The sequence below is a fragment of the Pan paniscus genome, chromosome 10 (assembly GCF_029289425.2).
Source record: "Pan paniscus chromosome 10, NHGRI_mPanPan1-v2.0_pri, whole genome shotgun sequence".
Classification (NCBI taxonomy): domain Eukaryota; kingdom Metazoa; phylum Chordata; class Mammalia; order Primates; family Hominidae; genus Pan; species Pan paniscus.
The window spans coordinates 76,699,175-76,726,950 of NC_073259.2; the positions used below are offsets into that span (position 1 = coordinate 76,699,175).

Sequence of the window (27,776 nt, forward strand, 5' to 3'; positions counted from 1 at the left end):
GGAGGCCAAGGCAGACAGGTGGATCGCTTGAGCTCAGGAGTTCAAGACCTGCCTGGGTGACATGGCAAAACCCTAACTTAAAAACAAACAAACAAAAAAATTAGCCGGGCATGGTAGTGCACACCTGTAGTCCCAGCTACTTCAGGGGGCTGAAGCAAGAGGATCGCTTGAGCTGCAGTGAGCCATGTTCACATCACTGCACTTCAGCCTCGGTGACAAAGCAAGACCTTGTCTCAAAAAAAAAAAGTTATAATGAGGAAACAATCAGAAATCCAAATGACTAAAAGAAAAAAAAAGTCTGGGGTACTATTCTAAGGTAAAGTAGAATAAAAAGACATGACAAATGCATAATCCAATATTCGATCCTATACTGGAGAGGGGCAGTTATAAAGGACATTATTGGGACAATGGGGAAAATTTGCATACATTAGTTGTGGCATTCTGTCACTATTAATTGTTCTGAGTGTTTGATTTGCTGTGACTAGGTAGGAGAATGTCTTGTCCTTGTTTTAGGAGTGTCAAATAAAAAAAGCTTCAACAAATCAAATTTTAAAGATTTAATTGGCTTTTACTGGAGATTCATGAATCAGGCAGCATCCCATCTACAAAATAGACAGAGCTGAGCAGAGGAGGTGTGCTTTATAGACATAAAAGAGCTGAAGAGGCAGGGCATGGTGGCTCATGCCTGTAATCCCAGCACTTCGGGAGGCCAAGCTGGGCAGATCATGAGGTCAGGAGTTCGAGACCAGCCTGGCCAACATGGTGAAACCCTGTCTCTGCTAAAAATAAAAAATTAGCTGAGTGTGGTGGCATGTGCCTGTAGCCCAGCTACTCGGGAGGCTGAGGCAGGGGAATCGCTTGAACCCAGGAGGCAGAGGTTGCAGTGAGCCAAGATCGCACCACTATACTCCAGCCTGGGTGATAGAGCGAGACTGTCTCAAAAAAAAGAAAAGAAATGGGCTGAAGAAAGCTGAAATAAGGAAGAAAAAACAGATTGATCATTTCAAAGCTACTTTCACACATGAGGTCAAAACAGACCTTAGTGGCTCAGGTAGACTGAGCCTCTTCTGATTAGTTGCTGTGAATCTCCTGTTTTTTGGAAAACTGGCCCATTCTTATGTGTGTGTGTGTGTGTGTGTGTGTTTCTTTTTCTTTTCTTTTTTTTTTTTTTTTGAGACAGAGTCTTGCCCTGTCGACCAGGCTGGAGTGCAATGGTGCAATCTCAGCCTACTGCAACCTCCGCCTCCCAGGTTCAGGCAATTCTCCTGCCTCAGCCTCCCAAGTAGCTGGAATTACAGGTGCATGCCACCACGCACGGCTAATTTTTTGTATCTTTAGTAGAGATGCGGTTTCACCATGTTGGCCAGGCTGGTCTCGAACTCCTGACTTCATGATTTGCCTGCCTCGGCCTCCCAAAGTGCTGGGATTACAGGTGTGAGCCACCGCACCCGACCTCTGACGGTGTCTTAACTGTGTTGCCCAGGCTGGATGGGCTCAAGCAATCCTCCTATCTCAACCTTCAGAGTAGCTGAGACTACAGACACTGTTTTAAAGTACAGTTTGATTACATGGATTTGGCATAAGCTCAGTCCAAAGCAATGCTCCCCACATCAATTTTATTTAACAGAAGATACATGCTGAAAAATTTAGGGGTGAAGTATCATAACTACAGCTAACTTTCATATGGTTCAGCCAAAACCAAAAAACAAAAAGACAGCAATTGTGGTGAAATATTGTATGTTGAGGTCTACTGTACTATTTTTTTTTTTTTTTTTAGACCAAGTCTCGCTCTGTTGCCCAGGCTGGAGTGTAGTGGCGTGATCTTGGCTCACTGCAACCTCTGACTCCCAGGTTCAAGTGATTTTCCTGCTTCAGCCTCCCAAGTAGCTGGGATTACAGGCACTCGCCACCATGCCTGGCTAACTTTCTTTTGTATTTTTAGTAGAGGCGGGGTTTCACCATGTTGGCCAGGCTGGTCTCAAACTCCTGACCTCAGGTGATCCGCCCACCTTGGCCTTCCAAACTGCTGGGATTACAGGTGTGAGCCACTGCAGCCGGCCTTACTGTACTACTCTTATATAAGCTTTTCTGTAGGTTTGAAAATTTTCAAAATAAAAAGTAGGGAGGGGGTGAGCAAGGTGGCTTATCATCCTAGGACTTTGGGAGGTCGAAGCAGGAGGATCACTTGAGCCCAGAAGTCCCAGATGAGCCTGAACAACATAGTGAGACTCCATTTCTACAAAAACATAAATTAAAAAAATTAGCAATTAGCTAGGTGTGGTAGTGCGAGTCTGTAGTCCCAGGTACTCAGGAAGCTGAGGTGGGAGGATTGCTTGAGCCCAGAAGATTGAGGCTATAGTGACCCAAGATTGCGCCACTGAACTCCAGCCTGAGTGATCCAAAGAGCCTGTTTCTTTTTTCTTTTCCCTTTTTTTTTTTTGAGACGGAGTGTTGCTCTCTCGCCCAGGCTGGAGTGCAATGGTGCAGTCTCGGCTCACTGCAACCTCCGCCTCCTGGGTTCAAGTGATTCTCTTGCCTCAGCCTCCAGAGTAACTGGGATTACAGGGGTCCATCACCATGCCTGGCTAATGTTTATATTTTTAGTAGAGATGGGGTTTCACCATGTTGGCCAGGATGATCTCGAACTGCTGACCTCGTGAGTCGCCCACCTCGGCCTCCCAAAGTGCTGGGATTACAGGCGTGAGCCACTGCACCCGGCCCAAAGAGCCTGTTTCCAAAAAAAAAAAAAAAACAAACTTGGGGTGGGGTGGTGGGGGTACAAATAATGATATTTGATGCCTCAGCTGTTGGGGATAAGGGAGGTGAAGGATGCTCTGGAGCAAACAGTTGGAGTTTGAGTGTCTTTGGGAAAGACGCTTCCTGGCCTTCAGCTCCTGAGGAGCTGTGCTATCCCAGACCTTTTCTCCAGTTTCTTAACAATTCCAAGATCTCCTGATGTGCTTCTAGTAAATTCCCTTTTGTTTAAGTTAACCATAGTCAATTTCTGTCATTGCAACCAAGAATACTAAACATAAAGCTACCATGTATACAATATACACCACATAAGAAATTTATTCCACATCCTTTTAAGGTAATGAAATGAATATGTTTTGAAATTTTGGCAGGGTTGCTATGGTGTTCATGCCTACTAATTAAATGTGTCAAAAGTGAAACCCAGTGCACTTTCCAAAAAGTTTTCCATCTTTGCATATGAACTGAACACAGGGCTAATTTTTTTGCCCCAAACTGCTGTTCTTTTTTATTGTGTGCTTCATGGTCAATCACCCTAAGTACACTTCAAGTATACTACACGAATAAAACTCATTGGAATTCAACTGCTGAGGGACACAGAGCAAGAACATGAACCACAGATCATACTTTGAATAAACTTGCCCCAGCTCTGACAAAAGTCATTAGGACTACATTTCACTTTCCATAAGAAAAAGTGAACTTTTATACAGGAAAATTAGGAGGTGGGAGAATGAGACCATGCCAGGGCATTATTCTTCAGAAAGGTTATTAAAGGAGAAAAGTAACATTTCAATGACCTGCTATGTACAGTGTACAGTTGATGTCTCTGTTTTTTTTGTTTGTCTGTTTTGTTTTTTTGAGACAAAGTCTCACTTTTTCATCCAGGCTGGAGTGCAGTGGCATGATCATAGCTCATTGCAGCCTTGGCCTGCCAGGATCAAGTGATCCTCCTGCCTCAGCCTCCCAAGTAGCTGGGACCACAGGCACGTGTCACCACACCTGGCTAATTTTTAAAACTTATGTTAGAGACAGGGACTCCCTATGACATCTTGTTTAATCCTCACAACACACCCCTGACAAAGGTATTGTTTTCTCCACTCTACAGATGAGGAATCTGCAGGTGCAGGGGGGTTGAGCCTAGATGGAGCCCAAAGCAATGTTTTTATCAAAATGCCATGTTGTCTGAGAGGGGATAATAAGGTATGAAGAGGCCTTCCGGGGAACTATGCTTCCCAGAATTACAGCAGAACATAAATGCCTAAGGCAAAACTTCCACTGATTTCCTCTTTCCCAGCTGAAACCATGGAGGGTATTGAAGACAAGAAAAAGAAGATTCCTGCTGTGCCAGAAACCCTTTAAAAATGTGAGGGAAGGCTGGGCACTGTGGTTCATGCCTGTAATCCCAGCACTTTGGGAGGCCGAGGCGGGTGGATCATGAGGTCAGGAGTTCGAGACCAGCCTGGCCAGCATGGTGAAACCCCACCTCTACTAAAAATACAAAAATTAGCTGGGCATGGTGGTGCATGCCTGTAATCCCAGCTACTTGGGAGGCTGATGTACAAGAATCGCTTGAACCGGGGAGGCAGAGGTTGCAGTGAGCCAAGATTGCATCACTGCACTCCAGCCTGGGCAAAAGGGCAAGACTCTGTCTCAAAAAATAAAAATAAAACACGTGAAGGAATTTCACAGAGCTAAAGGTCAAGTGCCTGAGAAAGAAGTTTGCCCATAAAATGCTTTGAAAAGAAAGGAGAAGGCCAGGCGCAGTGGCTCACACCTGTAATCCCAGCACTTTGGGAGGCTGAGGCAGGTGAATCACCTGAGGTCAGGAGTTCAAGACCAGCCTGGACAACATGGTGAAACCCCATCTCTACTAAAAACGCAAAAATTAGCCGGGTGTGGTGGCAGGCACCTGTAATTCCAGCTACTCAGGAGGGTGAGGCAGGAGAATCGCTTTAACCCAGGAGGCAGAGGTTGCAGTGAGCCGAGATGGCACCACTGCACTCCAGCCTGGGCAATGGAATGAGACTCCATCTCGAAAAAAAAGAAAAAGAAAAGCAAGGAGAAAGCTACATCTATGAAAAAGCTAAGCACTGTCAGATGTGGTGGCTAACCCCTGTAATCCCAGCACTTTGGGAGACCCAGGTAAGAGGATGGCTTGAGCCCAAGAGTTTGAGACCCGCCTGGGCAACAACATAAGACCCCGTTTCTCCAAAATATTTTTTAAAAACGGGGGAGGAGAGGAGGTCAGGCATGGTGGTGCGTGCCTGTGGTCCCAGCAACCTCAGGTACTAGGGAGGCTGAGGTAGGAGGATTGCTGGAGCCCAGGAGGTCAAGGCTGCAGTGAGCCGTGACTGTGCCACTGCACTTAAGCCGGGACAATAGGACAAGATCCTGTCTCAAAAAAAAAAAAAAAAACCAAAGAAAGAAGGAAGGAAGGAAGGAAGGAAACATAATTTAAAAAATCAAGTCCAAAAAAAAGCAAGCAAGAAGTAAAAAAAAAAAAAGCTCAGCACTGTCACAAGAAATATATGGCAAGAAAAGCTGGCAATTTCTATATACCTGTGAAACCCAAATTGTCACTTGCCTTAAGGATCAAATGTATCAATGGTGTGAGCCCAAAACTCTGTTGCAACTTCTTCACTTTCCCCAGATCTTCAATGGCAGCTTTGTTAAACTCAACAAGGCTTCAGTTAACACGCTGAGGATTGTGGAACCATATATCGCATGGAGAACCTGAACCTGAAATCAGTAAATGAACTGATCTACAAATTGGTTATGGCAAAATCAATAAACAAATTACCTTAACAGATAACGCTTTGATTGCTAGATTTCCTGATAAATATGGCATCATCTGACTGGAGAATCTGATTCATGAGATCTATGCTGTTGAAAAACTCAAGTTCCTGTGATCCTTCAAATTATCTTCTCCACGAAGGAGAATGAAGGACTACCTATTTTGTATTAATAAAAGGTATAAATGCCAGCAACAGAAAAGACTATATCAACAGGCTTATTAAACGGATAAACTGAAGCATCTAACATTATTTTTGTAATCTGGTCAGTTAATAGCCAGTCACTACTTTCAAACTGGAAAAAACAAAAACCAAAACAAAAATGTGACTGACTCCTTCAAGACCAAAATACACCACTTTTTGCCTAGACGGCACTTTGAAATAGAGGGCAATACCATCATATTTCACGCTTGCCTTTCTACTTTTTAATACAGGTGAACTTTTTCTCCTTAATAGGAAAGAACACCAAGTAAAGAACAAATAGCAGTTATGGAAAATAGTTGCAAAAACTGCAGGGGGCTACAGAACAAAGGACTGAGTGTAGGCAGAGAGATAGAGATCCCCGAGGTGTGGGGCAGAGCCCACGCATCTGAATTCCAAGAACAGGCGCTTTCTGACAGAGAATACCAGGAAATGACTTCACATTTTTCCAGACTATCAACATACTTCATTCTTCCCAGTAGGAGAACCCAGGGCCTGTTCCACGCCCACAGACGTTGGTCAGGCAAAGCGGCCGCAAGGCGTCTGGGCTAAACGCAACCAGGCACACATTGGCAAACTTTTGCGCCTGCGCCCACCGGGCGTGCACCTGTAGGCTGAAGTCGCGCATGCGCTAGATGGGAACGTTGTTTCTTCTCCCCTACCCCTTTTCTGTGGGTCTGTTTTAGGGACAGACTGCTTCCGGGTCGAAGGGCTTGCTTCCGGAGAGCGGGAAGGCTAAAACGCGGTAGCTAAACTGCAGCCAACGTTGGTTGTGTGTGGAAAAGGCTTTAGCCATGGACAGGTCAGTTCTGATGGTGGCAGCTGAGCCCGAAGTCTTGCCCGTCTCGCCTGTTGGCGAAACGAAATAGGTGAAACTAGACTCCCAGAAGAAGCCAAGGAGGTCCCGGGTGCTTCCCCTAAGACTCCTTCCCCATGCCGGGAAATTTGGCCACAAATGGGGAAAAGGCCGCTTGGCGTGCGTCGGGGTGGGGTACAGATCATAATGGTCCCTTACTTTCCCACTACGTTCTGCGATCTATTCGGCGCTTTGGGGCAGCAACACTGTTCGCTCATGGGGTGGGCGGGGTAGGTAGCCCGGCGTTCGAAATGCTAAGTGACCAGCCTGAGATCACAAAGCCAGTCAGTGAAGATACTGGGATCTCAGCCCAGACTTTCTGATTACAAGTGCCAGCATCAGATTCTGAGTTCCCTCTATGATCTGGGTACTGTGCTAGCCGCCTGCAACAAAGATCAGTTATTCAAGATCCTTCCCCTCGGGGAATTAGTTGTGTAGTGGAGACAACCAAGCAGTGTAAAGTGGTAAGTGTTTGGGGGCGATTAAGTCTCCTTGTCACTGTAACTATCAGGAAGACCCCTCAAAGAAGGTAACTTTCTAGGTGGTCTTTGAATAATAAGAGTACATTATTCGTACTCCAAACATTGAGTACCTACTATGTGACTGCCATTGTTCTAAAGGCGTTGAATATATATTATTAGCTTATTTAATCTTCAGAACAAGAAAAGTCCTATGAGATGGGTACTGTTATCCTTTTTTCATATATAACACTGAGACTAAAAGAGGTTAAGGAACTTGCTGAAAGTTCGGAAGCTAATAAATACAAGAACCAAATTGCCAACCTGCATCTGTGTGTCTCCAGCCTACCTGAGGCTCTTTGAGGAGTAAGTAGTTGTTGACCAGGTGCTCAAGGGGGCAAATGTAGGTCTTTGTAAAAGAAGCATATTCAGAGGTGCTAGGATATGAAAAAAAAGTACGTGTAGCTCAGTGGTCACATGCAGTATACGTTTAAAGTGATGTTTGTGGCTGAATAGAAGACTGAACCCCTAAACTGGGGTCACATTGTAAATATCATTTTAGGAAATTTTTACTTCTATAGACCAGAGAGCTATCTGAAGGTTTTTTTTGTTTTGTTTTTAATTTTAATTGTTAAACGTTTAAAATTGTTTCTATGTGGTTGTTTCCCATACTTTCCTGCTGAAGGAATATCTGAAGGTTTTAAGTGGAGGAAAAGCATATTAGATTCTTCTCTTAAACACAGGCCTTTTAGTCCGCACAATTTAGTTTCTAGACCTTTGAGTGAAACTGACAGGGAGTGTTGTGATGGGACAGGAGACCTCCTGGGTTGAAATAACTTCAAGGGTCATTTTGCTCCAATTTACCACAATTCTTTTACTTACCCTTCTATCTCACAAGCTCTGTTTGTTGTTGTTGTTGCAAGCTCTGTTTGTTGTTGTTGTTGTTTGTTTGTTTTTTAATAGTACCCATGGTTTAAAGCATTTTGGAGACTGCAGAAAATCTTTTAAGAGAGAATTCCTGCAGTTAGGTAACTCCTCAATCCAACAAGGGAAATAAGATTCACTTTTATGAAGCAATTATCTAAAACAGTGTTATAATATAGATTCCAAGTGTTGAAATAATTCCTTAGGAGAAAATAACATAGTGAGTACTAGAAAGTCAGAGAAGTCTTTGTGCAGGTAAGATTTGAGTAAGGCTTTGAAGAATAAGCAGGATTTGGAGCCAGGAGTGCGTTCTCAACAAAAGATCTAAGACTTGGCTACTAGAATGACTATACCTTAACTTACTCAGGGTCCTTTACTCCAGCTGTGATGATAAAATTCTTTATAAATGCTATATTCTCGTTTCACTTATATAAGCTTGATTATACTACTTTAGGAGTGGCTTTGGAGATATATCATCCCCTGTAATCCGGGAGGCAGAGGTGACACGGACTGCACGGAAACAGAGTGCTCAAAAAAGAGTTTTACGTATCCTTTGCGATTTAAGCATCATTATAAAAATTGTAACATGTTTGGAATCAGTGTTGTAGAATTTTCTTTTTATAAGAGTATTAAATGGTAGCTATAATAAAATCCTGTAGAAACTTTTTTTCACTCCACAGAGCTGTCATTTGGTAAATATAATGCAAAAATTTAATGAGATCGTATTTCCCTAAAAATAAAGATATTTCTTACTGCTGACAGCTTCTGCTGAGATTAGATTTCTTTTTATTATTTGAAAACTGACTAAAAACATTTAGTTCAGTGTGTAGTTATCTAAGACTGACATCTGATCATTTAAATGGCAGAAGCAATGAATTATTTACCCTTTGCATTGAAAAATGGTAGCCCTAAAATACTTGTTCTTGAAAAATGTATTCACATAATTTGTATAGTAAAAAGATGATTAATTCTCATTTTAGTGATCTCTTTTCTACATGGAAAACTTTTCTTAACTCATTGTACAGTTCAGGCATCTCAAGATGAAAATTTTGGTAATACTACACCAAGAAACCAGGTTATCCCTCGAACTCCTAGCTCATTTCGACAGCCTTGTAAGATTTTTTGCTTTTAAAGCATTTAATAATAATGGTAATTATAATACCAACTAACATTTATTGTAACATAATAAGTATAGTATTTGGTTACAATATCAATAAGCACTAATAATAATGATTGCAGTTATTATTCGTTTGAACTCTTGCCATGTACAAGGTACTGTACTTTACATAAACACACGGTAACTATGACATGGGTATTGTTGGCCCTGTTTTACCAAAACTGAAAGTGAGACTTAGAGAGGTTAACTAATATATACAATAAGTATGTAAATAGGCTGGATGCAGTGGCCCATGCCTATAATCTCAACACTTTGGGAGGCCAAGGTGGGTGGATCACTTAAGGCCAGGAGTTCAAGACTAGCTTGGCCAACATGGCGAAACCCTATCTCTACTAAAAATACAAAAATTAGCTGGCGTGGTGGCACATGCCTGTAATCCCAGCTACTCCAGAGGGTGAGGCAGGAGAATTGCTTGAACCCGGAAGGCAGAGGTTGCAGTGAGCTGAGATTGTGCCACTGTACTCCAGCTGGGGCGACAGAGCAAAAAAAAAAAAAATCCCAGTTCCATTATTTACATACTCTTTTTTTGTTCTGAGACAGAAAAAAAAGAGTATGTAAATAATGGAACTGGGATTCAAACAATGATCTGTTTACTCCAAAGTTTATGCCCACTACACTGCACTGCCTCAGTATGCCTTATAAAATTAAAATATGAAGAATCCGTTGACTGATTAGTGTCTTTAACTGCTCAGTTATTCTATAATGAAAGCATCTGTAATTGCAGTAAAATGTTTCCTGTTAGGCTCAGTAGTACCTACAGCTCAAATTTAGAAAAATAAGTTAAATCCTTGTATCATGGAAATGTTAACATTTAAAGTATTTATTTGGTTAGAGTCTAAATAATGGAAAACTGAAAAATTTATTCTTCATTGTTTGTTTGCTTACTTTGTTTTGATAATGAATGCTCACGCACTTTAGGTTCTTTCTACCAACCTTTTCTTTATAGTTACCCCAACAAGCCGAAGCTTACTCAGACAGCCAGATATTTCCTGCATTCTTGGAACAGGAGGGAAGTCGCCCCGACTTACGCAGTCTTCAGGGTTCTTTGGAAATCTCTCCATGGTATGTAGAAAAATAGGGCTAAGAACTCCTTTTGGGTCGAGTGTGGTGGCTCACATCTGTAATCTCAGCACTCCCTGAACTCCTGACCTCAAGTGATTCTCCCGCCTTGGCCTCCCAGAGGTCAGGAGTTTGAGACTAGCCTGCTTAGCATGATAAAACCCTGTCTCTACTAACAATAAAAAAATTAGCTGGGAGTGGTGGCTTACGCCTGTAATCCCAGCTACTCGGGAGGCTGAGGTGTGAGAATTGCTTGAACCCAGGAGGCAGAGGTTGCAGTGACCTGTGATTGCAAAAGAAAAAAAAAAGAGAAAAAAGAACTTCTCCCTTTTTATAAAAATATGATATTTGATGTAAAAGTCTTTTAACAAATATTGAGTCAGAATCATCATAACAGTAACTTCAGGTTATATGGATTGAAATAATTAGACAGTAAAAAAACTGAAAACCTTATGCATCTGATATCACAGATGGAAACTGTGACACCAGCAACCTTTAGATGAAAATAAGATGTTTTAATCTGTCAGTTTGCTGACCAGAAGAAGTACATGCTGTGGTTGGTTGCTGATGGCTATAAAATCTGATCCCTGTTTTGAAGCATACAAGAGTAGGAATCAGAGATTAACAGATGAAGAATATCTTAAGGAAGAGATAAAATGTATTAAAGGGGATAAAAGAGAAAATTGGAAAAAGTAGATGAGATACTCTTTAGGAATCACTATGGAACAGTATTGAAAATAGCAAAAGAAATGTTATGTAAGCTGTGATGCAGAATGACTTCACCTAAGTATTAAAAATACACTATAGTAGCCGGGCATGGTGGCTCACATCTGTAATCCCAGCATTTTGGGAGGCTGAGGCAGGTGGATCACATGAGGCCAGGAATTTGAGACCAGCCTGGCCAACATGGTGAAACCCCATCCCTACCAAAAATAGAAAAATTAGCCAGGCGTGGTGGCACATGCCTGTAGTCCCAGCTACTTGGGAGGCTGAAGTGGGAAGATGGCTTGAGCCTGAGAGGCAAAGGTTGCATTGAGCCATGATCGTGCCACTGAACTCCAGCCTGGGCAACAGATCCAGACCTTATCTCAAGAAGGAAAAAAAAAAAAAAAAAAAGACGCATACATACATATAGTTTTTAGAAACCTTATTTGTTTTTAAAGTATCCACTCAGTGACAATAACTCCATCACTTTTCTGTATTTTTACTTTTTTGTTTTTTTTTAAGGTTACTAATCTGGATGACAGTAACTGGGCAGCTGCATTTTCATCACAGCGTTCCGGGCTCTTCACAAACACAGAGCCCCACAGTATAACAGAAGATGTAACTATCAGTGCTGTTATGTTACGTGAGGATGATCCTGGAGAAGCTGGTAAAATGGCATTGAGCTTTGTGACAAGTAGCTTTTCACTTTACTAAGATGAAGGAAACCATTTCTTCCTGTTTCTGAACGTCATTATGTTTTTCTTTTCTTTCTTTCTGTCTTTTTTTCTTGAGAGAGTAGCTTAAACAACAGATTTTTGTGTGTGTGTTTTTTGAGACAAGAATCTCACTCTGTTGCTGGGCGCGGTGGCTCATGCCTATAATCCTAGCACTTTGAGAGGCCGAGGCGGGCAGATCACGAGGTCAGGAGTTCAAGACCAGCCTGGCCAACATGGTGAAACCTCGTCTCTACTAAAAATACAAAAATTAGTTGGGTATGGTGGCGCACACCTGTAATCCCAGCTACTTGAGAGGCTGAGGCAGGAGAATCGCTTGAACCCGGGAGGCAGAGTTTGCAGTGAGCTGAGATCGCACCATTGCACTCCAGCCTGGGCTACAGAGCAAGACTCTGTCTAAAAAAAAAAAAAAAAAAAAAAAAACAGTCACTCTGGCACCCAGGCTAAATGCAGTGGCACAATCATGGCTCACTGCAGCCTTAACCTCTCAGGCTTAAGCAATTCTGCAGCCTCAGCCTCCTGAATAGTTGGGACTGCAGGCATGTACCACCATGCCTAGCTAATTTTTTTTTTTTTTTTTTTGAGATGGAGTCTCACTCTGTCACCCAGACTGGAGTGGAGTGATGGGATCTTGGTTCACTGCAACCTCCGCCTCCCAGGTTTAAATGATTCTCCTGCGTCAGTCTCCTGAGTAGCTGGGATTATAGGCATCTGCTACCACACCCGGCTAATTTTTGTATTTTTAGTAGAAACGGGGTTTTGCCATGTTGGCCAGGCTTCTCTCAAACTCCTGACCATGGGTGATCCACCCGCCTTGGCCTCCCAAAGCCACTGCGCCTGGCCGCCAGCTAATTTTTTATTAATTAATTAATTTTTTTTTTTTTTAGACGGAGTCTCACTCTGTTGCCCAGACTGGAGTGCAGTGGTGCAATCTCGGCTCACTGCAACCTCTACCTGCTGTATTCAAGTGATTCTCCTGCCTCAGTCTCCTGAGTAGCTGAGATTACAGGTGCCCACCACCACGCCTGGCTAATTTTTGTATTTTTAGTAGAGAAAGGTTTCACCATTTTGGCCAGGGTGATCTCGAACTCCTGACCTCAAGTGATCCGTCCTCCTCAGCCTCCCAAAGTCCTGAGATTACAGGCGTAAGCCACCGTGCCCAGCCTCATTTTTTATTTCTTTGTAGAGACAGGGTCTACAAAGACCAGCCCAGGCTGGTCTCAAACTCCTGGACACAAGTGATCCTACCGCCTCAGCCTCTCAAAGTGCTGGGATTATAGGCAACAACATAAATTTATTTTCTCACAATTCTGGAGCCTAGATGTCTGAGGTAAAGGTCTTGGCAGGGTTGGTTTTCTCTGAAGCCTCTTCTCTTGGCTTACAGATGGCTGTCTTCCTCCTGTGTCTTCATCTGGTCTTCTGTCTATAATATATTTTTCCTTAAGCTAATCAGTTGTGGTTATGGCAACGGTATTTGATACAGTATCACTAGAAGGTTGAGAACCTCACCTTGGTTCTCAATCTGAGCAGCATCTTGCCATTTTATCTTTTAATGTAAATAGCAGCCTGTTACGTTATTAGACAAGTCTCATATTGTAATTTTTTTCTTATTTGTGCTGTTGAAAGAGCATCTCTTTCTTTAGGTTTAGTTCTTAATCTAACATTGTTGATGTGTTTTGTTTTCTCCTGGACCCTAATGCTGTTATTTTTTTTCAGATAGTGTTATGACCACTGTACAAGCATTAACTCATGTAATCCTTATGGTGGTCCATTAAATAGTTACAATAATTATTCCCATTTTAGAGAAAAGGAAACTACTGCTCAAAGTGGTTAAGTAACTTACCTCAAACCACCTGGCTAGGAAGTAGTGGTACCAGGATTTGAAACTAAGCAGTTTAGCTCCAGAGCCCTGCTCTTAACACTTTGGTAACTACTACTTTCTTGTAGTATCTGTCAAAAATAGGTACTCGTATTAAGTGACTCAAAATACTTTCTACTTAGGCCAAGTGCCTGTATTTTCCCAGAGTGGAACATGCCATTTAGTATGTATTATAACTTTCTCCACTACTTTGTAATGGTGTGCTTAAAATATAATTCAGATATTTTTAAATCTGCCTCAATTTCTTAAGTAATTGTTTATAAAATAACTAGTATATCTTTGAGATCTTAAAAGACCTTTAGGTATCAAAAGAAAAAATAGATAAATTGGGCTACATCAAAATTTTAAACTTTTGTGCACGAAAGAATACAATCAGCAAAGTGAAAAGGCAACCCACAGAATGAGAGACAATATTTGCAAATCATGTATCTGCTTAGGGGTTAATATCCAAAATGTATAAAAACTGCTACAACCCAACAACAAAAAAACAACCCAATTTAAAAATGAGCAAAGAAATAGAATAGACAGAGGCTGGACGCAGTGGCTGATGCCTGTAATCCCAGCAATTTGGGAGGCTGACGCGGGTGGATCACCTGAGGTTGGGAGTTCAAGACCAGCCTGACCAATATGGAGAAACCCTCTCCCTACTAAAAATACAAAATTAGCCGGGCATGGTGGTGAATGCCTGTAATCGCAGCTACTCGGGAGACTGAGGCAGGAGACTCGCTTGAGCCCAGGAGGCAGAGGTTGCAGTGAGCTGAGATCATGCCATTGCACCTCCAGCCTGGGCAACAAGAGCGAAACTTCATCTCAAAAAAGAAAGAGAGAAAGAAAGAAATAGAATAGACACTGTTCTAAAGAAGATTCACAAATGACCAGTAAGCACATGAAAATAGACTCAAATGTCACTAATCATTAGGAAAATCCAAATCAGAACTACAGTGAGTTACAAGATACTGCCTTACACCCGTTAGTGTGGCTACTAATAAACAAACAAACCAACAACAAGAACAAAAACCCAGAAAATAACAAGTATTGACAACAATGTGGAGAAATTCAAATCCTTGTGCACTATTGGTTGGAATGTAAAATAGTACAGCTGCTATGGAAAACAGTATGGCAGTTCCTCAAAAAATTAAAAATAGAATTACCATATGATCCAGCAAACCTGCCTCTGGGTATATATCCAAAAGATTGGAAAGCAGAGTCTCAAAGAGATATTTGTACATGCATGTTCATAGCATGATTCATAGTAGCCAAAAGGTAGAAGCAAGCCAAGTACCTGTTGATAGATGAATGGGGGAAACAAAATGTGATCTATACATACAGTGGAATATTATTCAGCCAAAAATGAAGGACATTCTGACACATGCCACAACATGGATGAACCTTGAGAACATTATGCTAAGTGAAATAAACCAGTCACAAAAGGGCAATACTCTATGGTTCCACTTACATGAGATATTTAGAATAGTCAACACATGTAGGGACAGAAAGTAGATGGATAGTTGTCAGGGGCTGGGGTAAGTGGAGAGTGGGGAGTTAATGTTTATTAAGTACAGAGTTTCAGTATTACAAGATGAAATAGTTCTGTGGATACATAGTGGTGATGGTAGCACAACAATGTGAATGTACTTACTGACACTGAACTATACACTTAAAAATGATTAAGCCAGGGATTAAAGGCTCATGCCTTTAATCCTACCACTTTGGGATGCTGAGACAGGAGTTAGCAAGACCCTGTCTCTACAGACTAATAAAAAATTAGCTGGGCATGGTGGCTGGTATATACCTATAGTCCCAGCTACTGGGGAGGCTGAGGTGGGAGGATCACTTGAACCTAGGAGTTTGAGGCTATAGTGAGCCATGATTGCACCACTGTACTCCAGCCTAGGTGACAGAGCAAGATCCCCCTCTCTTAAAAAAAAAAAAAAGAAAAATGATTAAGATAAATTTTATATTATGTGTATCTTGCCAATTAAAAAAAATTTTGAGGCCGGGTGCGGTGGCTCACGCCTGTAATCCCAACACTTTGGGAGGCCAAGGTGGATGGATCATGAGGTCAGGAAATCAAGACCATCCTGGCTAACACAGTGAAACCTCGTCTCTACTAAAAATACAACGAGTTGGCTGGGCATGGTGGCACGCACCTGTAGTCCCAGCTACTTGAGAGGCTGAGGCAGGAGAACCGCTTGAACCTGGGAGGTGGAGGTTGCAGTGAGCTGAGATTGCGCCACTGCACTCCAGCCTGGGTGACAGAGTGAGACTCTGTCTCAATTTCTTTTTTTTTAATATAGCAGTGAATTTATAAAAGACTTGTAGCCATTTAAATTTTCAAACAGGCTGGGTGCGGTGGCTCACGCCTGTAATGCCAGCACTTTGGGAGGCTGAGGCGAGCAGATCATCTGAGGTCAGGAGTTTGAGACCAGCCTGGCCAATATGGTGAAACCCCATCTCTACTAAAAATACAAAAATTAGCCGGGCATGGTGGTGCATGCCTGTAATCCCAGCTAGTTGGGAGGCTGAGGCAGGAGGATCACTTGAACCTGGGAGGTGGAGGTTGCAGTGAGCTGAGACCATGCCATTGCACTCCACCCTGGACAACAAGAGTGAAACTCCATCTCAAAAAATAAATAAACAAATAAATACATTTTCAAACAAACGGAATTACCTAGAAGTACGTCACTTAACTTTTCTTTATTCCTTTTTTTTTTTTTTTGATGTGTTCTAGCATCCGTGAGTATGTTTTCTGATTTCCTGCAGTCTTTTCTGAAGCACTCTTCAAGTACAGTTTTTGATCTTGTGGAAGAGTATGAAAACATCTGTGGTAGTCAGGTAAGCTAATTTCACTCCGTCGTTAGTCAAACTTCAGTATTTTTAGTTTTCATAAACAGCATTAACCTAATTTTCATAGTGTTTAAGGGAGATGTCTTAGGGGAACAGTGGCAGCAGTGGAGGGAAAGTCAACTAGAGCATCCCTGCGTTTTACATATTGAGGGCCCATACAAGATTTCTTTGGGAGAAAAAAGGATTCTGCTGCTTTAAAAAAGGAAAATCCAGCCAGATGCAATGGCTCACACCTGTAATCCCAATGCTTTGGGAGGCCAAAGCAGAAGGATCACTTAAACCCAGCAGTTCAAGACCAGCCTGGGCAACATGGGAAGGCCTTGTCTCTACAAGAAATAACATTTGCCAAGCATGGTGCTATGTACCTGTGATTCTAGCTCCTTGGGAGGCTCAGGTGGGAGGATTGCATGAGCTGCAGAGTTTGAGGCTACAGTGAGCCATGGTCACACCACTGCACTCCAGCCAGGGTGACAGAGTAGACCCTGTCTGAAGGAAAATCTAAAATATACGAGGAATATTTAGAACTCAACAATAAGAAGTGGGGGTGGGGGGAGGGAGAGCATCAGGAAGAATGGCTAATGTATGCTGGGTTTAATACCTAGTTGATGGGTTGACAGATACAGCAAACCACCATGGCACACCTTTACCTGTGTAATAAACCTGCACATCCTGCACATTTATCCTGGAACTTAAACAAAATAAAACTCAACAATAAGAAAATGAACAATCTAGTTAAAAAATGAACAAAAGATGGGAACAGGCACCTCACCAAAGAAGATATACAGATGGCAAATAAGCATATGAAAAATGCTTTGGCCAGACGTGGTGACTCATGCCTGTAATCCTAGCACTTTGGGAGGCCGAGGTGGGCGGATCACTGCAGGTCAGGAGTTCGAGACCAGCCTGGCCAACATTGTGAAACCCTGTCTCTACTAAAATACAAAATTAGCCAGGTGTGGTGGTGGGCACCTGTAATCCCAGCTACTTAGGAGTCTGAGGCAGGAGAATCGCTTGAACCTGGGAGGAGGAAGTTGCAGTGAACCAAGATTGAGCCACTGCACTCCAGCCCGGGCAATAGAGTGAGACTCCGTCTCAAAAAAAAAAAAAAAGAAAGAAAAGTTGTTTCACATTGTATGTCATTAGAGAATTGCAAATTAAAATAATGAGATACTACAACATACCTATTAGAATGATGAAGATCCAGGCCAGTGCTGTGGCTCCTGCCAGTAATCCCAACACTTTGGGAGGCTGAGGCAGGAGGATCACTTGAGGCCAGGAGTTCAAGACCAGCCTGGGCAGCATAGCAAAACCCCATCTCTGCAAAAACAAACAAAAAAAGAAATAGAATGATGAAGATCCAAAAGACACCACCAAATGCTGGAGAGGATGTGGAGCAACAGCAACTATCATTCATTGCTGGTGGAAATGCAAACAACTATAGCTACTTTGGAAGACAGTCTGCAGTTTCATACAAAACTAAACATGCTATTGTCATATGATCCAGCAAACTCATTCCTTGATATTTACCCAGGTGAGTTGAAAACTATACACAAAAACCTACACAGACGTTTATTACAGTTTTATTCGTAACAACTTGAAAGCAACCAAGATATCCTTCAGTGGGCGAATGAATAAACTGGTACATCTGAGCAGTGAAACTTTATTCAGTGCTGAAAAGAAACTGGCTATCAAGCCATGAAAAAACATGGAGGAACCTTAAATGCATATTGCTAAGTGAAAGAAGCCAATTTGAAAAGGCTACATATTATATGATTACAACTATATGACATTCTGGAAAAGGCAAAACTTGGAAACAGTGACAAGATCATCAGTTGCCAGGAGTTAGTTGGGAGGGAGCAATGAATAGGTAGAACACAGGATTTTTAAGGCAGTGAAACCACTCTTTATGCTATAATGGGGGACACATGTCAGTATACATTTATCATAATTCATGGAATGTACACCACCAAGAATGAATCCTAATGTAAACTATGGACTTTGGGGGATAATGATGTGTCAATATAAGTTCCTCAGTTGTAACAGATATACCATTCTAGTGTTAGATATTGATGGTGAGGGAGGCTGGGATTGTGTGGGGGAAGAGATATTTGGGTACTCTGCTTTCTGCCCCATTTTGCTGGGAATTTAAAGCTAGGCCAGGCACAGTGGCTCACACCTGTAATCTCAGCACTTTGGGAGGCCAAGACAGGTAGATTACCTTAGGTCAGGAGTTCAACACCAGCCTGGCCAATATGGTGAAACCTCATCTGTACTAAAAATGCAAAAAAATTAGTGGAGTGTGGTGGTGGGCACCTGTAATCCCAGCCACTCGGGAGGCTGAGGTGGGAGAATCGCTTGAACCCGGGAGGCAGAGGTTGCAGCGAGCTGAGATTCTGCCACTGCACTCCATCCTAGGCAACAGAGTGAGACTCCTCCGTCTCAAAATAAAATAAAATAAAACTACACTAAAGAAGTCTATTTTTAGAAAGAGGAAAAGACTTCAAGAAAATACTGCATTCAGTAATAATTGAAATAATAGTAATAGACAACTTTTTATCATTTAATGTTTCAATAATTGACCTCTGAATTGTTCTATTATAAATGCAGTAGCTTCATTAAATAACACTTAGTGAATCACTGGAGTCAGGATTCCAGCTGAGAATGTAATGAATGAAGTACAGATAACACTTTTATGAAGTACTAGTCTTAAGACAGTAGTAACATTACTTTGTGAATACTTATTAAGGGGTGGGAAAACCCATTGTGGTGTTCTGAATGAGAGCAATCTTCTTCCTTAATTCGTCTTGACAAGATAATGAGGTACTGTTAGTAACCTTTGAGAAAGATTTTCTTTACCCTGGGTCGTTAAACCTCCTGATAAACAATTGTGTGTATGTTTCTAGGGGGGACCATTCATGCCTTTTATTAGATTTTTACATGTGCCTCAGTCCTGAAAAGGTGTTTTTGTTTTTGTTTTTGTTTTTTTCTCCCCAGAGTCTCACTCTGTCGCCCCAGCTGGAGTACAGTGGCAGGATCCCTGCTCACTGCAACCTCTGCCTCCTGGGTTCAAGTGATTCTCCTGCCTTAGCCTCCTGAGTAGCTGGGATTATAGGCACACACCACCATGCCTGGCTAATTTTTTATATTTTTAGTAGAGATGGGGTTTCACCATGTTGTCCAGGCTGGTCTCAAACTCCTGACCTCAAGCAATCCACCTGTCTCGGCCTCCCAAAGTGCTGGGATTACAAGCGTGAGTCACCATGCCCAGCCTCTGAAAAGGTTTAAGACCACTATTTTGGAATGAGGAAGGACTTTGGTGATGTTTTGTTTAGAAATGATAATGTTTTTGGTGCCAGTCTTAGGAAAATATATTTCTTGATTAGTTACCTGATATAAATTTTTCAAACATAATTTTAAGATAACTTTTTAAATTTTAATTGCTAAAATGTTGGCTTATGTTATGATTTTTCCAGGTATAGGTTTGATTTAACTTATCCTCTGGGTAGATATACAGGGAGAAAAAAATATATCCATCACTGCCACTGTTGGATCTGAAATCAAGAGTATGTTAGACTTATATATATACTCAGATAAACACACCTTGTTCCAAATTAGATCCATTTCTAGTGGGAACATTACATTACATTTAATTTTAAAAGACAAAATAGAGAAGGCAATTTTATAATATATACTTATTAAATACAATTATTTTAGCACTCTGTTCAAATACAAACTTATCAGTGACTCAAAATTGTAGAAAATTAACCTCTTTACATCTGTGTTTTTTATTCAGGTGAATATACTGAGTAAAATAGTGAGTCGAGCAACACCTGGACTTCAAAAATTTTCAAAAACAGCCAGTATGCTCTGGCTTCTTCAACAGGAGATGGTCACATGGAGGCTGCTGGCTTCTTTGTATAGGTAATGGCGTCTAGAATTCATAAGTGAAATAAACATAAGGTAATAAACCAACAGGCAAATTAATTTAAAAGTTAGGGTAGGTCGTGCTTGGAAATAGGTTTTGCTATTTTTGATGCTTATCATTTCGAATACCTTAGTTGTCAAGAGTGAGTCAAGAGGGAAGAGGAAGATATCAGATCATAAGGCTGGTAGTTACCAAAATTGGATGTGTGTAAAGACTTAAGGAAAGTACTAAAAATAGTGCAATACTTAGGCTAAATTAAGAAAAGAGCTGAAAGTTAGACTTCATGTAATATGGAAGTTTGAAAGAAGTTAACCAAATTTTCCAGAAGGCAAAGATTATACCATGTACATATCCTTGAATCTAGGAATTTTATGCCTAGAAATTTAACCTAAGAAAATAATGAGAAATATATACAACCACATATGAATAAAACTTATAAATCTCAAAAAATTAAAAATTACTACTAAGGAATACCAATGAATTACAGCAGCTCTGTTAGAACCAGAATAACTTGCAGTCATTTTAAATTAGCACTTGTGGGCTGGGCACAGTGGCTCATGCCTGTAATCCCAGTACTTTGGGAGGCCAAGGTGGGTGGATCACTTGAGGTCAGGAGTTCAAAACCAGCCTGGCCAACACAGTAGAACGCTGTCTCTACTAAAAATACAAAAATTAGCCAGGCGTGGTGGTGGGCACCTATAATCCCAGCTACTTGGGAGGCTGAGGCAGGAGAATCGCTTGAACCTCGGAGGCAGAGGTTGCGAGCCGAGATTGTGCTACTGCACTCCAGCCTGGGTGACAGAGTGAGATTCCATCTCAAAAAAAATAATAATAATTTAAATAAATAAATAAATAACCATTTGTGTATATTCATTGACATGGAAAGATATTCATGACATATTGTTATATGAAAACTGGATTTCATATTAATATATAAATGATGTCCCCTCTGCCATTTGTTTTGTTTTTGAAAAAGAGTCTCACTCTGTTGCTCAGGTTGAATGCAGTGGCACAACCTTGGCTCACTGCAACCTCCGCCTCTGAGGTTCAAGGGATTCTCCTGCCTCAGCCTCCTGAGTAGCTGGTATTACAGATGCTGGCCACCATGCCTAGCTAATTTTTGTATTTTTATTTTATTTTTATTTTTGAGATGGAATCTCGCTCTGTTGCCCAGGCTGGAATGCAGTGGTGTGATCTCGGCTCACTGCAACCTCCGCCTCCCAGGTTTAAGCGATTCTCCTGTCTCAGCCTCCCGAGTAGCTGGGATTACAGGCGCATGCCAACACACTCGGCTAATTTTTATATTTTTAGTAGAGACAGGGTTTTGCCATGTTGGCCGTGCTGGTCTCAAACTCCTGACCTCAAGTGATCCACCCACCTCGGCCTCCCAAAGTGCTAGGATTATAGGCGTGAGCCACCATACCTGGCCTAATTTTTATATTTTTAGTAGAGACAGGGTTTCACTATGTTGGCCAGGCTGGTCTCGAACACCCGACCTCAGGTGATCCACCCACCTCAGCCTCCCAAAATGCTGAGATTACAAGCGTGACCCACCGTGCCCTGCCTAACTTTTTTTATTTTTAGTAGAGACAGGGTTTCACTCTGTTGTTCGCCAGGCTGGTCTTAAACTCCTGACCTCAAGTGATCTGCCTGTCTCAGCCTCCCAAAGTGCTGGGATCACAGGTATGAGCCAGTGTGCCCGGCCTGTTGTCCCATTTTTGTTTACAAAAATACAGATATACATATTTGAAAAAATAAATAATAAAAAAATTTTAAAAAGAAGTTAGCCAAATTTTCCTTCTCTCAGATGCTCAGTGGCAAGTTCATTATATTCGTGTGAAATAAGGCTTTTTTATTTTGTCTTATTTTTCCCCAGAGACAGAATACAGTCTGCATTAGAAGAGGAAAGTGTATTTGCAGTTACTGTAAGTTTTATATTAATTTTTTCTTTTATAAATACATACAAATTAAAATGTTACTAATAGGATTTTTTTTTTTTTTGAGATGGAGTTTCGCTCTTGTTGCCCAGGCTAGAGGGCAATGGCGTGATCTCGGCTCACTGCAACCTCTGCCTCCCGGGTTCAAGTGATTCTCCTACCTCAGCTTCCTGAGTAGCTGGGATTACAGGCGTGCCCCACCACGCCCAGCTAATTTTTTGTATTTTTAATAGCAAACGGGGTTTCATCATGTTGGCCAAGCTGGTCTCGAACTTCTGACCTCAGGTGATCCACCCACCTTGGCCTCCCAAAGTGGTGGGATTACAGGCATGAGCCACTGCGCCCAGCCAGGATTTTATTTTCAGCCTTCCATCTTGAGTTTCTTCATTTTAAAAATTTTACAAGTAAATAAAAAGTTCAGTCTCATAAAATAATCAAATATTGATTTATATTAGAGAGTTAGAGGTAAAAGTCCCTTTTTATCCCACTGACTATTTAGTGTAACAGTTTTGGTATGTATCCTACCAGACATTTTTCTATGCATCTTTATAGATACATACATATATATAAACATACACTCACATACTTGTATACACACACACATTTGTTTTTTAACACATAATATGATTTCATTTATACATTATACTGAGAGTTTGTTTTTTTTTTTTTTTTTTTGAAATGAAGTTTCACTCTGTCACCCAGGTTGGAGTGCAGTGGCACGATCATGGCTCACTGCAACCTCCACCTCCTGGGTTCAAGTGATACTTCTGCCTCAGCCTCCCGAGTAGCTGGGACTACAGGCTTGTGCCACCACGCCTGGCTAATTTTTGTGTTTTTAGTAAAGATAGGGTTTCACTGTATTGACCAGGCTGGTCTTGATCTCCTGACCTTGTGATCCGCCCACCTCAGCCTCCCACAGTGCTGGGATTACAGGTGTGAGCCACTGTGCCCGGCTTATACTGAGAGTTTTAAAATTAATATTTCTTAGATTTTTTAAAATTTATGTAGGTTTTTACCATATTTTTTCATAGTATGTCAGAGTATAAATGTAGTGTAATTTTTTGAGACATTCAGCGGGACATATTTAGGTTGTTACTGGTATTTTTGCTGTGGCCATTAATAATGCAGTAAATAGTTTGGTGTAGAGGCACATGCCTGTGGTCCCAGCAACTTGTCAGGCTAAGGCCAGAGGATCACTTGAGCCTAGGAGTTCAAGGCTACAGTGAGCTACAACCATACTACTGCACTCTAGCCTGGGCAACAGAGTGAGATCCCGTTTCTAAAAAATAAAAAAAAAATGCAGTGAATGTTTTTCTTCATACATATATATGTGTGTGAGAGAAATTCTGGACAAGTAAACACCATTCTTTTGCCCTTAGGATTCAATGCTGTCTTCTACAGCCTCCAGGCCTGGGATCCTGAAAGGACCTTGGGTGGTAAAACTGGCCTTGGCTGGATTGAGGGTTTAGGGAAGAACATGCAAGTAGCCTCAGATGTTTTTTAAATGCAGCAAATAACATTTCTGGATGAGACTTATTTCCAAAATAAACCAGCTATATCTGTTTTGAAAAAATATGTACACATATATGCCTGTTAAATCATCAAGATCAGATGCCTTTTTGGGGTTTAACTTCTTTATATTTTCTGTTTTTAAAAGTAATTCTTTTTTTTTTTTTAAGAGATAGGGTCTTGCTCTATTGCCCAGGCTGGAGTGCAGTGGCGTGATCTCAGCTCACTCCAACCTCCACCTCCCGGGTTCAAGCGATTCTCATGCCTCAGCCTCCCTAGTAGCTGGGATTACAGGCATGCACCACCACACCCGGCTAATTTTTGTACTTTTAGTAGAGACAGGGTTTTAACCATGTTGTCCAGGCTGGTCTTGAACTCCTAGCTTCAAGTGATCCATCTGTTTTGGCCTCCCAAAGTGCTGAGATTACAGACGTGAGCCACTGTGCCTCACCCAAAAGTAATTCATATTTGAAGCAAGTATATATAGTTAAAAAAGGAGATAATGTATATTTATAATAAATATTTTATGTATATCTGTTAGACTGCTTTTTTTTTCTTTTGTTTCTTTTTCTTTTTTTGGGGGGGTGGCCAGCACGGCGGGGACATGGTCTCACTTTGTCTCACAGGCCAGAGTGCAGTGGCATGATCATAGTTCACTGCAGCCTCGAACTCTTGGGCTCAAGTGAGCCTCCTGCCTCAGCCTCCCAAGTAGCGAGGACTACAGGTGTGTACCACCATGCCTGGCTAATTTCTTTTTTATATTTTATAGAGATGGGGTGTCTTACTATGTTGCCCAGGCTGGTCTCAAACTCCAAGGCTACTTTTTCACTTAAAATATTTTTTAATATCTTTCCAATCTTTTAATTTGTTTATCCCACAAATACTTCATTCCAAATGCACATGTAGGAAGACTGTCATATTTGGCTATTTATTGAGCTCACTTACTAGTTTTAATAGGTTTCCTCTGGTTTTCCAGGCAATTCTGTTACCTACAAGTAGTGATGACTTTGACTGTTTTTCCATACTTTTTGCTAACTTAATTCTTTTCCTGGTTTTATTATGTTAGTTAGACTTTTCAAAGTAAAGTTGAATAATAATGAACTCTTACTCCTCATCTTCTGGATTTTAAAGGGAGTATCTCACTTTATAGTTAAGTATAGTCAGCCGAAATTCCTTATATGTGGGTTCCACATCCATGAATTTAACCAACCGCAGATCAAAAGTATTCTTTAAAAAAAAAAAAAGAATCACCAAGAAGCAGCTTCTCTGTTCCTTCTCGAATCTCCGCCTAGCTCAGCCTGCCTGCCTTCACTCCTGCCTCCACCATGTCCATCAGAGTGACCCAGAAGTCCTTCAAGGTGTCCAACTCTGGCCCAAGGGCCTTCAGTAGCCATTCCTACATGTGTGGGCCCAGTGCCTGCATCAGCTCCTCGAGCTTCTCCCGAATGGGCAGCAGCAGCTTCCGGGGTAGCCTGGGTGGAGACTTTGGCAGGGCCAGTGGTAGGGGAGGCATCACCCCAGTCACGGTCAACCAGAGCCTGCTGAGCCCCCTTAACCTGGAGGTGGACCCCAACATCCAAGCTGTGTGCACCCAGGTGAAGGAGCAGATCAAGACTCTCAACAACAAGTTTGCCTCCTTCATTGACAAGGTACAGTTCCTGCAGCAGCAGAACAAGATGCTGGAGACCAAGTGGAGGCCCCTGCAGCGGCAGAAGATGGCTCAGAGCAACATGGACAACATGTTCGAGAGCTACATCAACAAACTTCTGCTGGCAGCTGTACACTCTGGGCCAAGAGAAGCTGAAGCTGGAGGTGGAACTTGATAACATGCAGGGGCTGGTGGAAGACTTCAAGAACAAGTACGAGGATGATATCAAAAAGCATACAGAGATGGAGAATGAATTTGTCCTCATCAAGAAGGATATGGATGAAGCTTACAAGAACAAGGTAGAGCTGGAGTCTCGCCTGGAAGGGCTTACTGAAGAGATCAACTTCCTCAGGCAACTGTATGAAGAGGAGATCCGGGAGCTGCAGTCCCAGATCTTGGACACATCTGTGGTGCTGTCCATTGACAACAGTCGCTCCCTGGACATGAACAGCATCATCGCTGAGGTCAAGGCACCATACGAGGAGATCGCCAACCATAACCAGGCTGAGGCTGAGAGCATGAGATCAAATATGAGGAGCTGCAGACGCTGGCTTGGAAGCATGGGATGACCCGTGGCGCACAAAGACTGAGCTCTCCAAGATGAACAGGAACATCAGTCAGCTCCAGGATGGGATTGAGGGCCTCAAAGGCCAGAGGGCTTCCCTGGAGGCCACCATCGCAGATGCTGAGCAGCATGGGGAGCTGGCAGTTAAGGATGCCAACACCAAGCTGTCCAAGCTGGAGGTAGGCGGGCCAAGCAGGACATGGCACGGCAGCTGCGGGAGTACCAGGAGCTGATGAACTTCAAGCTGGCCTTGGACATCAAGATCACCACTTAAAGGAAGCTGCTGGAGGATGAGGAGAGCCAGCTGGAGTCTGGGATGCAGAACATGAGTATCCATACGAAGACCACCAGCGGCTATGCAAGTGGTCTGAGCTCGGCCTATGGGGGCCTCATAAGCCCTGGCCTCAGCTACAGCCTGGGCTCCAGCTTTGGCTCTGGTGCGGGCTCCAGTTCCTTCAGCTGCACCAGCTCCACCAGGGCTGTGATTGTGAAGATCGAGACCCATGATGGAAAGCTGGTGTCCGAGTCGTCTGATGTACTGACCAAGTGAACAGCCGTGACAGCCCCTTCTAGCCTACCCCTTCTGCGGCTGCCCCAGAGAGGCTGCTGTCCAGAGGAGCACAGGGAACAGGAGACCCACCTGAGGCTCAGCCCTAGCCCTCTGCCCACCCGTGGGGGGAGTTTACTGCCTGGGGTACCCCCCTTGCCCATGCCTACAGCTACAAAACAATTCAATTTTTTTTTTTCCAAAATAAAACCTCAGCTAGCTCTGCCAACTGTCAAAAAAGAAAAAAAAATGGTCCAGGTGTGGAGGCTCATGCCGGTAATCCCAACACTTTGGGAGGCCAAGTTGGAAGGCTCAGTTTAGCCCAGAGTTCAAGAGCAGCCTGGGCAAGATAGCAAGACCCAGTCTCTGCAAAAAGTGACAAACTTAGCCGGGCATGGTGGTGCATGCCTAGTCCCATCTACATGTGAGGCTGAGATGGGAGGATCGCTTGTGCCCAGGAGGTCAAGAATGTAGTGAGCTGTAATTGTGCTACTGCACTCCAGCCTGGGTGACAGAGCGAGACCCTGTCTCAAATAAAAGATCATTGGGTTTGTACTGAATATGTGCACATGTTTTTAATCTTTATTCCCTAAGTGATATAATATAACAACTATTTACATATGTAGCATTTACATTATATTAGATATTATACATAATCTAGAGATGATTTTGTTGTTGTTGTTGTTCATTATTTTTTTTATCACAGCCAGGTCCAATAGAGATGATTTAAAATATACTACAGCATTTTGGCTGGATGAGGTGGCTCATGCCTGCAATCCCAGCACTTTGGGAGGCCGAGGCAGGTAGATTGCTTGAGGCCAGGAATTTGAAATCAGCCTGGCCAACATGGTGAAACCCGTCTCTACTAAAAATACAAAAATTACCCAGGTGTGGTGGCAGGCACCTCCCTTCTTCTTGGGAGGCTGAGGCATGAGAATCACTTGAGCCCAGGAGGCAGAGGTTGCAATGAGCTGAGATCAGGCCCACTGCACTCCAGCCTGGGTGACAGAGTAAGACTCTGTCTCAAAAAATAAATAAATAATTAAATAAAATATACTACAACATTTTATATAAGGGCCTTGAACATCCACAGATTTTGGTATCCACGAGGGGTCCTGGAACCAATCCCCCATGGATACCAAGGGACGACTATATGTTTGCTAGAGGTTTCAGTTAGTCTACTTCTAATTTATGAGGATATATATATTTTTTACATCAAAATGGCAAGGTAAAATTTATGAAGATATTTTTATGAAATATTC

At 42.3% G+C, this 27,776-nt stretch overlaps 1 protein-coding gene and 1 pseudogene across 2 annotated transcripts in view; both read left to right on the forward strand.

Moving 5' to 3' along the window:
* The first annotated feature begins 6,423 nt into the window (after positions 1-6,423).
* The window catches only part of NUP107 (nucleoporin 107), a 55,624-nt gene continuing 34,271 nt past the window's right edge, over positions 6,424-27,776 (forward strand). Inside the window, exons 1-8 of one of the 2 annotated variants that reach the window (XM_003808711.7) lie at positions 6,424-6,546; positions 8,437-8,528; positions 9,008-9,094; positions 10,106-10,221; positions 11,446-11,590; positions 16,268-16,371; positions 20,177-20,304; positions 22,185-22,233. In XM_003808711.7, the coding sequence (XP_003808759.1) occupies positions 6,539-6,546; positions 8,437-8,528; positions 9,008-9,094; positions 10,106-10,221; positions 11,446-11,590; positions 16,268-16,371; positions 20,177-20,304; positions 22,185-22,233 (729 nt within the window). In that variant the 5' untranslated portion in view covers positions 6,424-6,538. Of the gene's footprint in view, positions 6,547-8,436; positions 8,529-9,007; positions 9,095-10,077; positions 10,222-11,445; positions 11,591-16,267; positions 16,372-20,176; positions 20,305-22,184; positions 22,234-27,776 lie in introns of those variants that run through there. The other variant, XM_063593541.1, reaches the window with a different exon arrangement.
* LOC106635380 (keratin, type II cytoskeletal 8-like) lies at positions 22,242-27,156 on the forward strand (annotated as a pseudogene).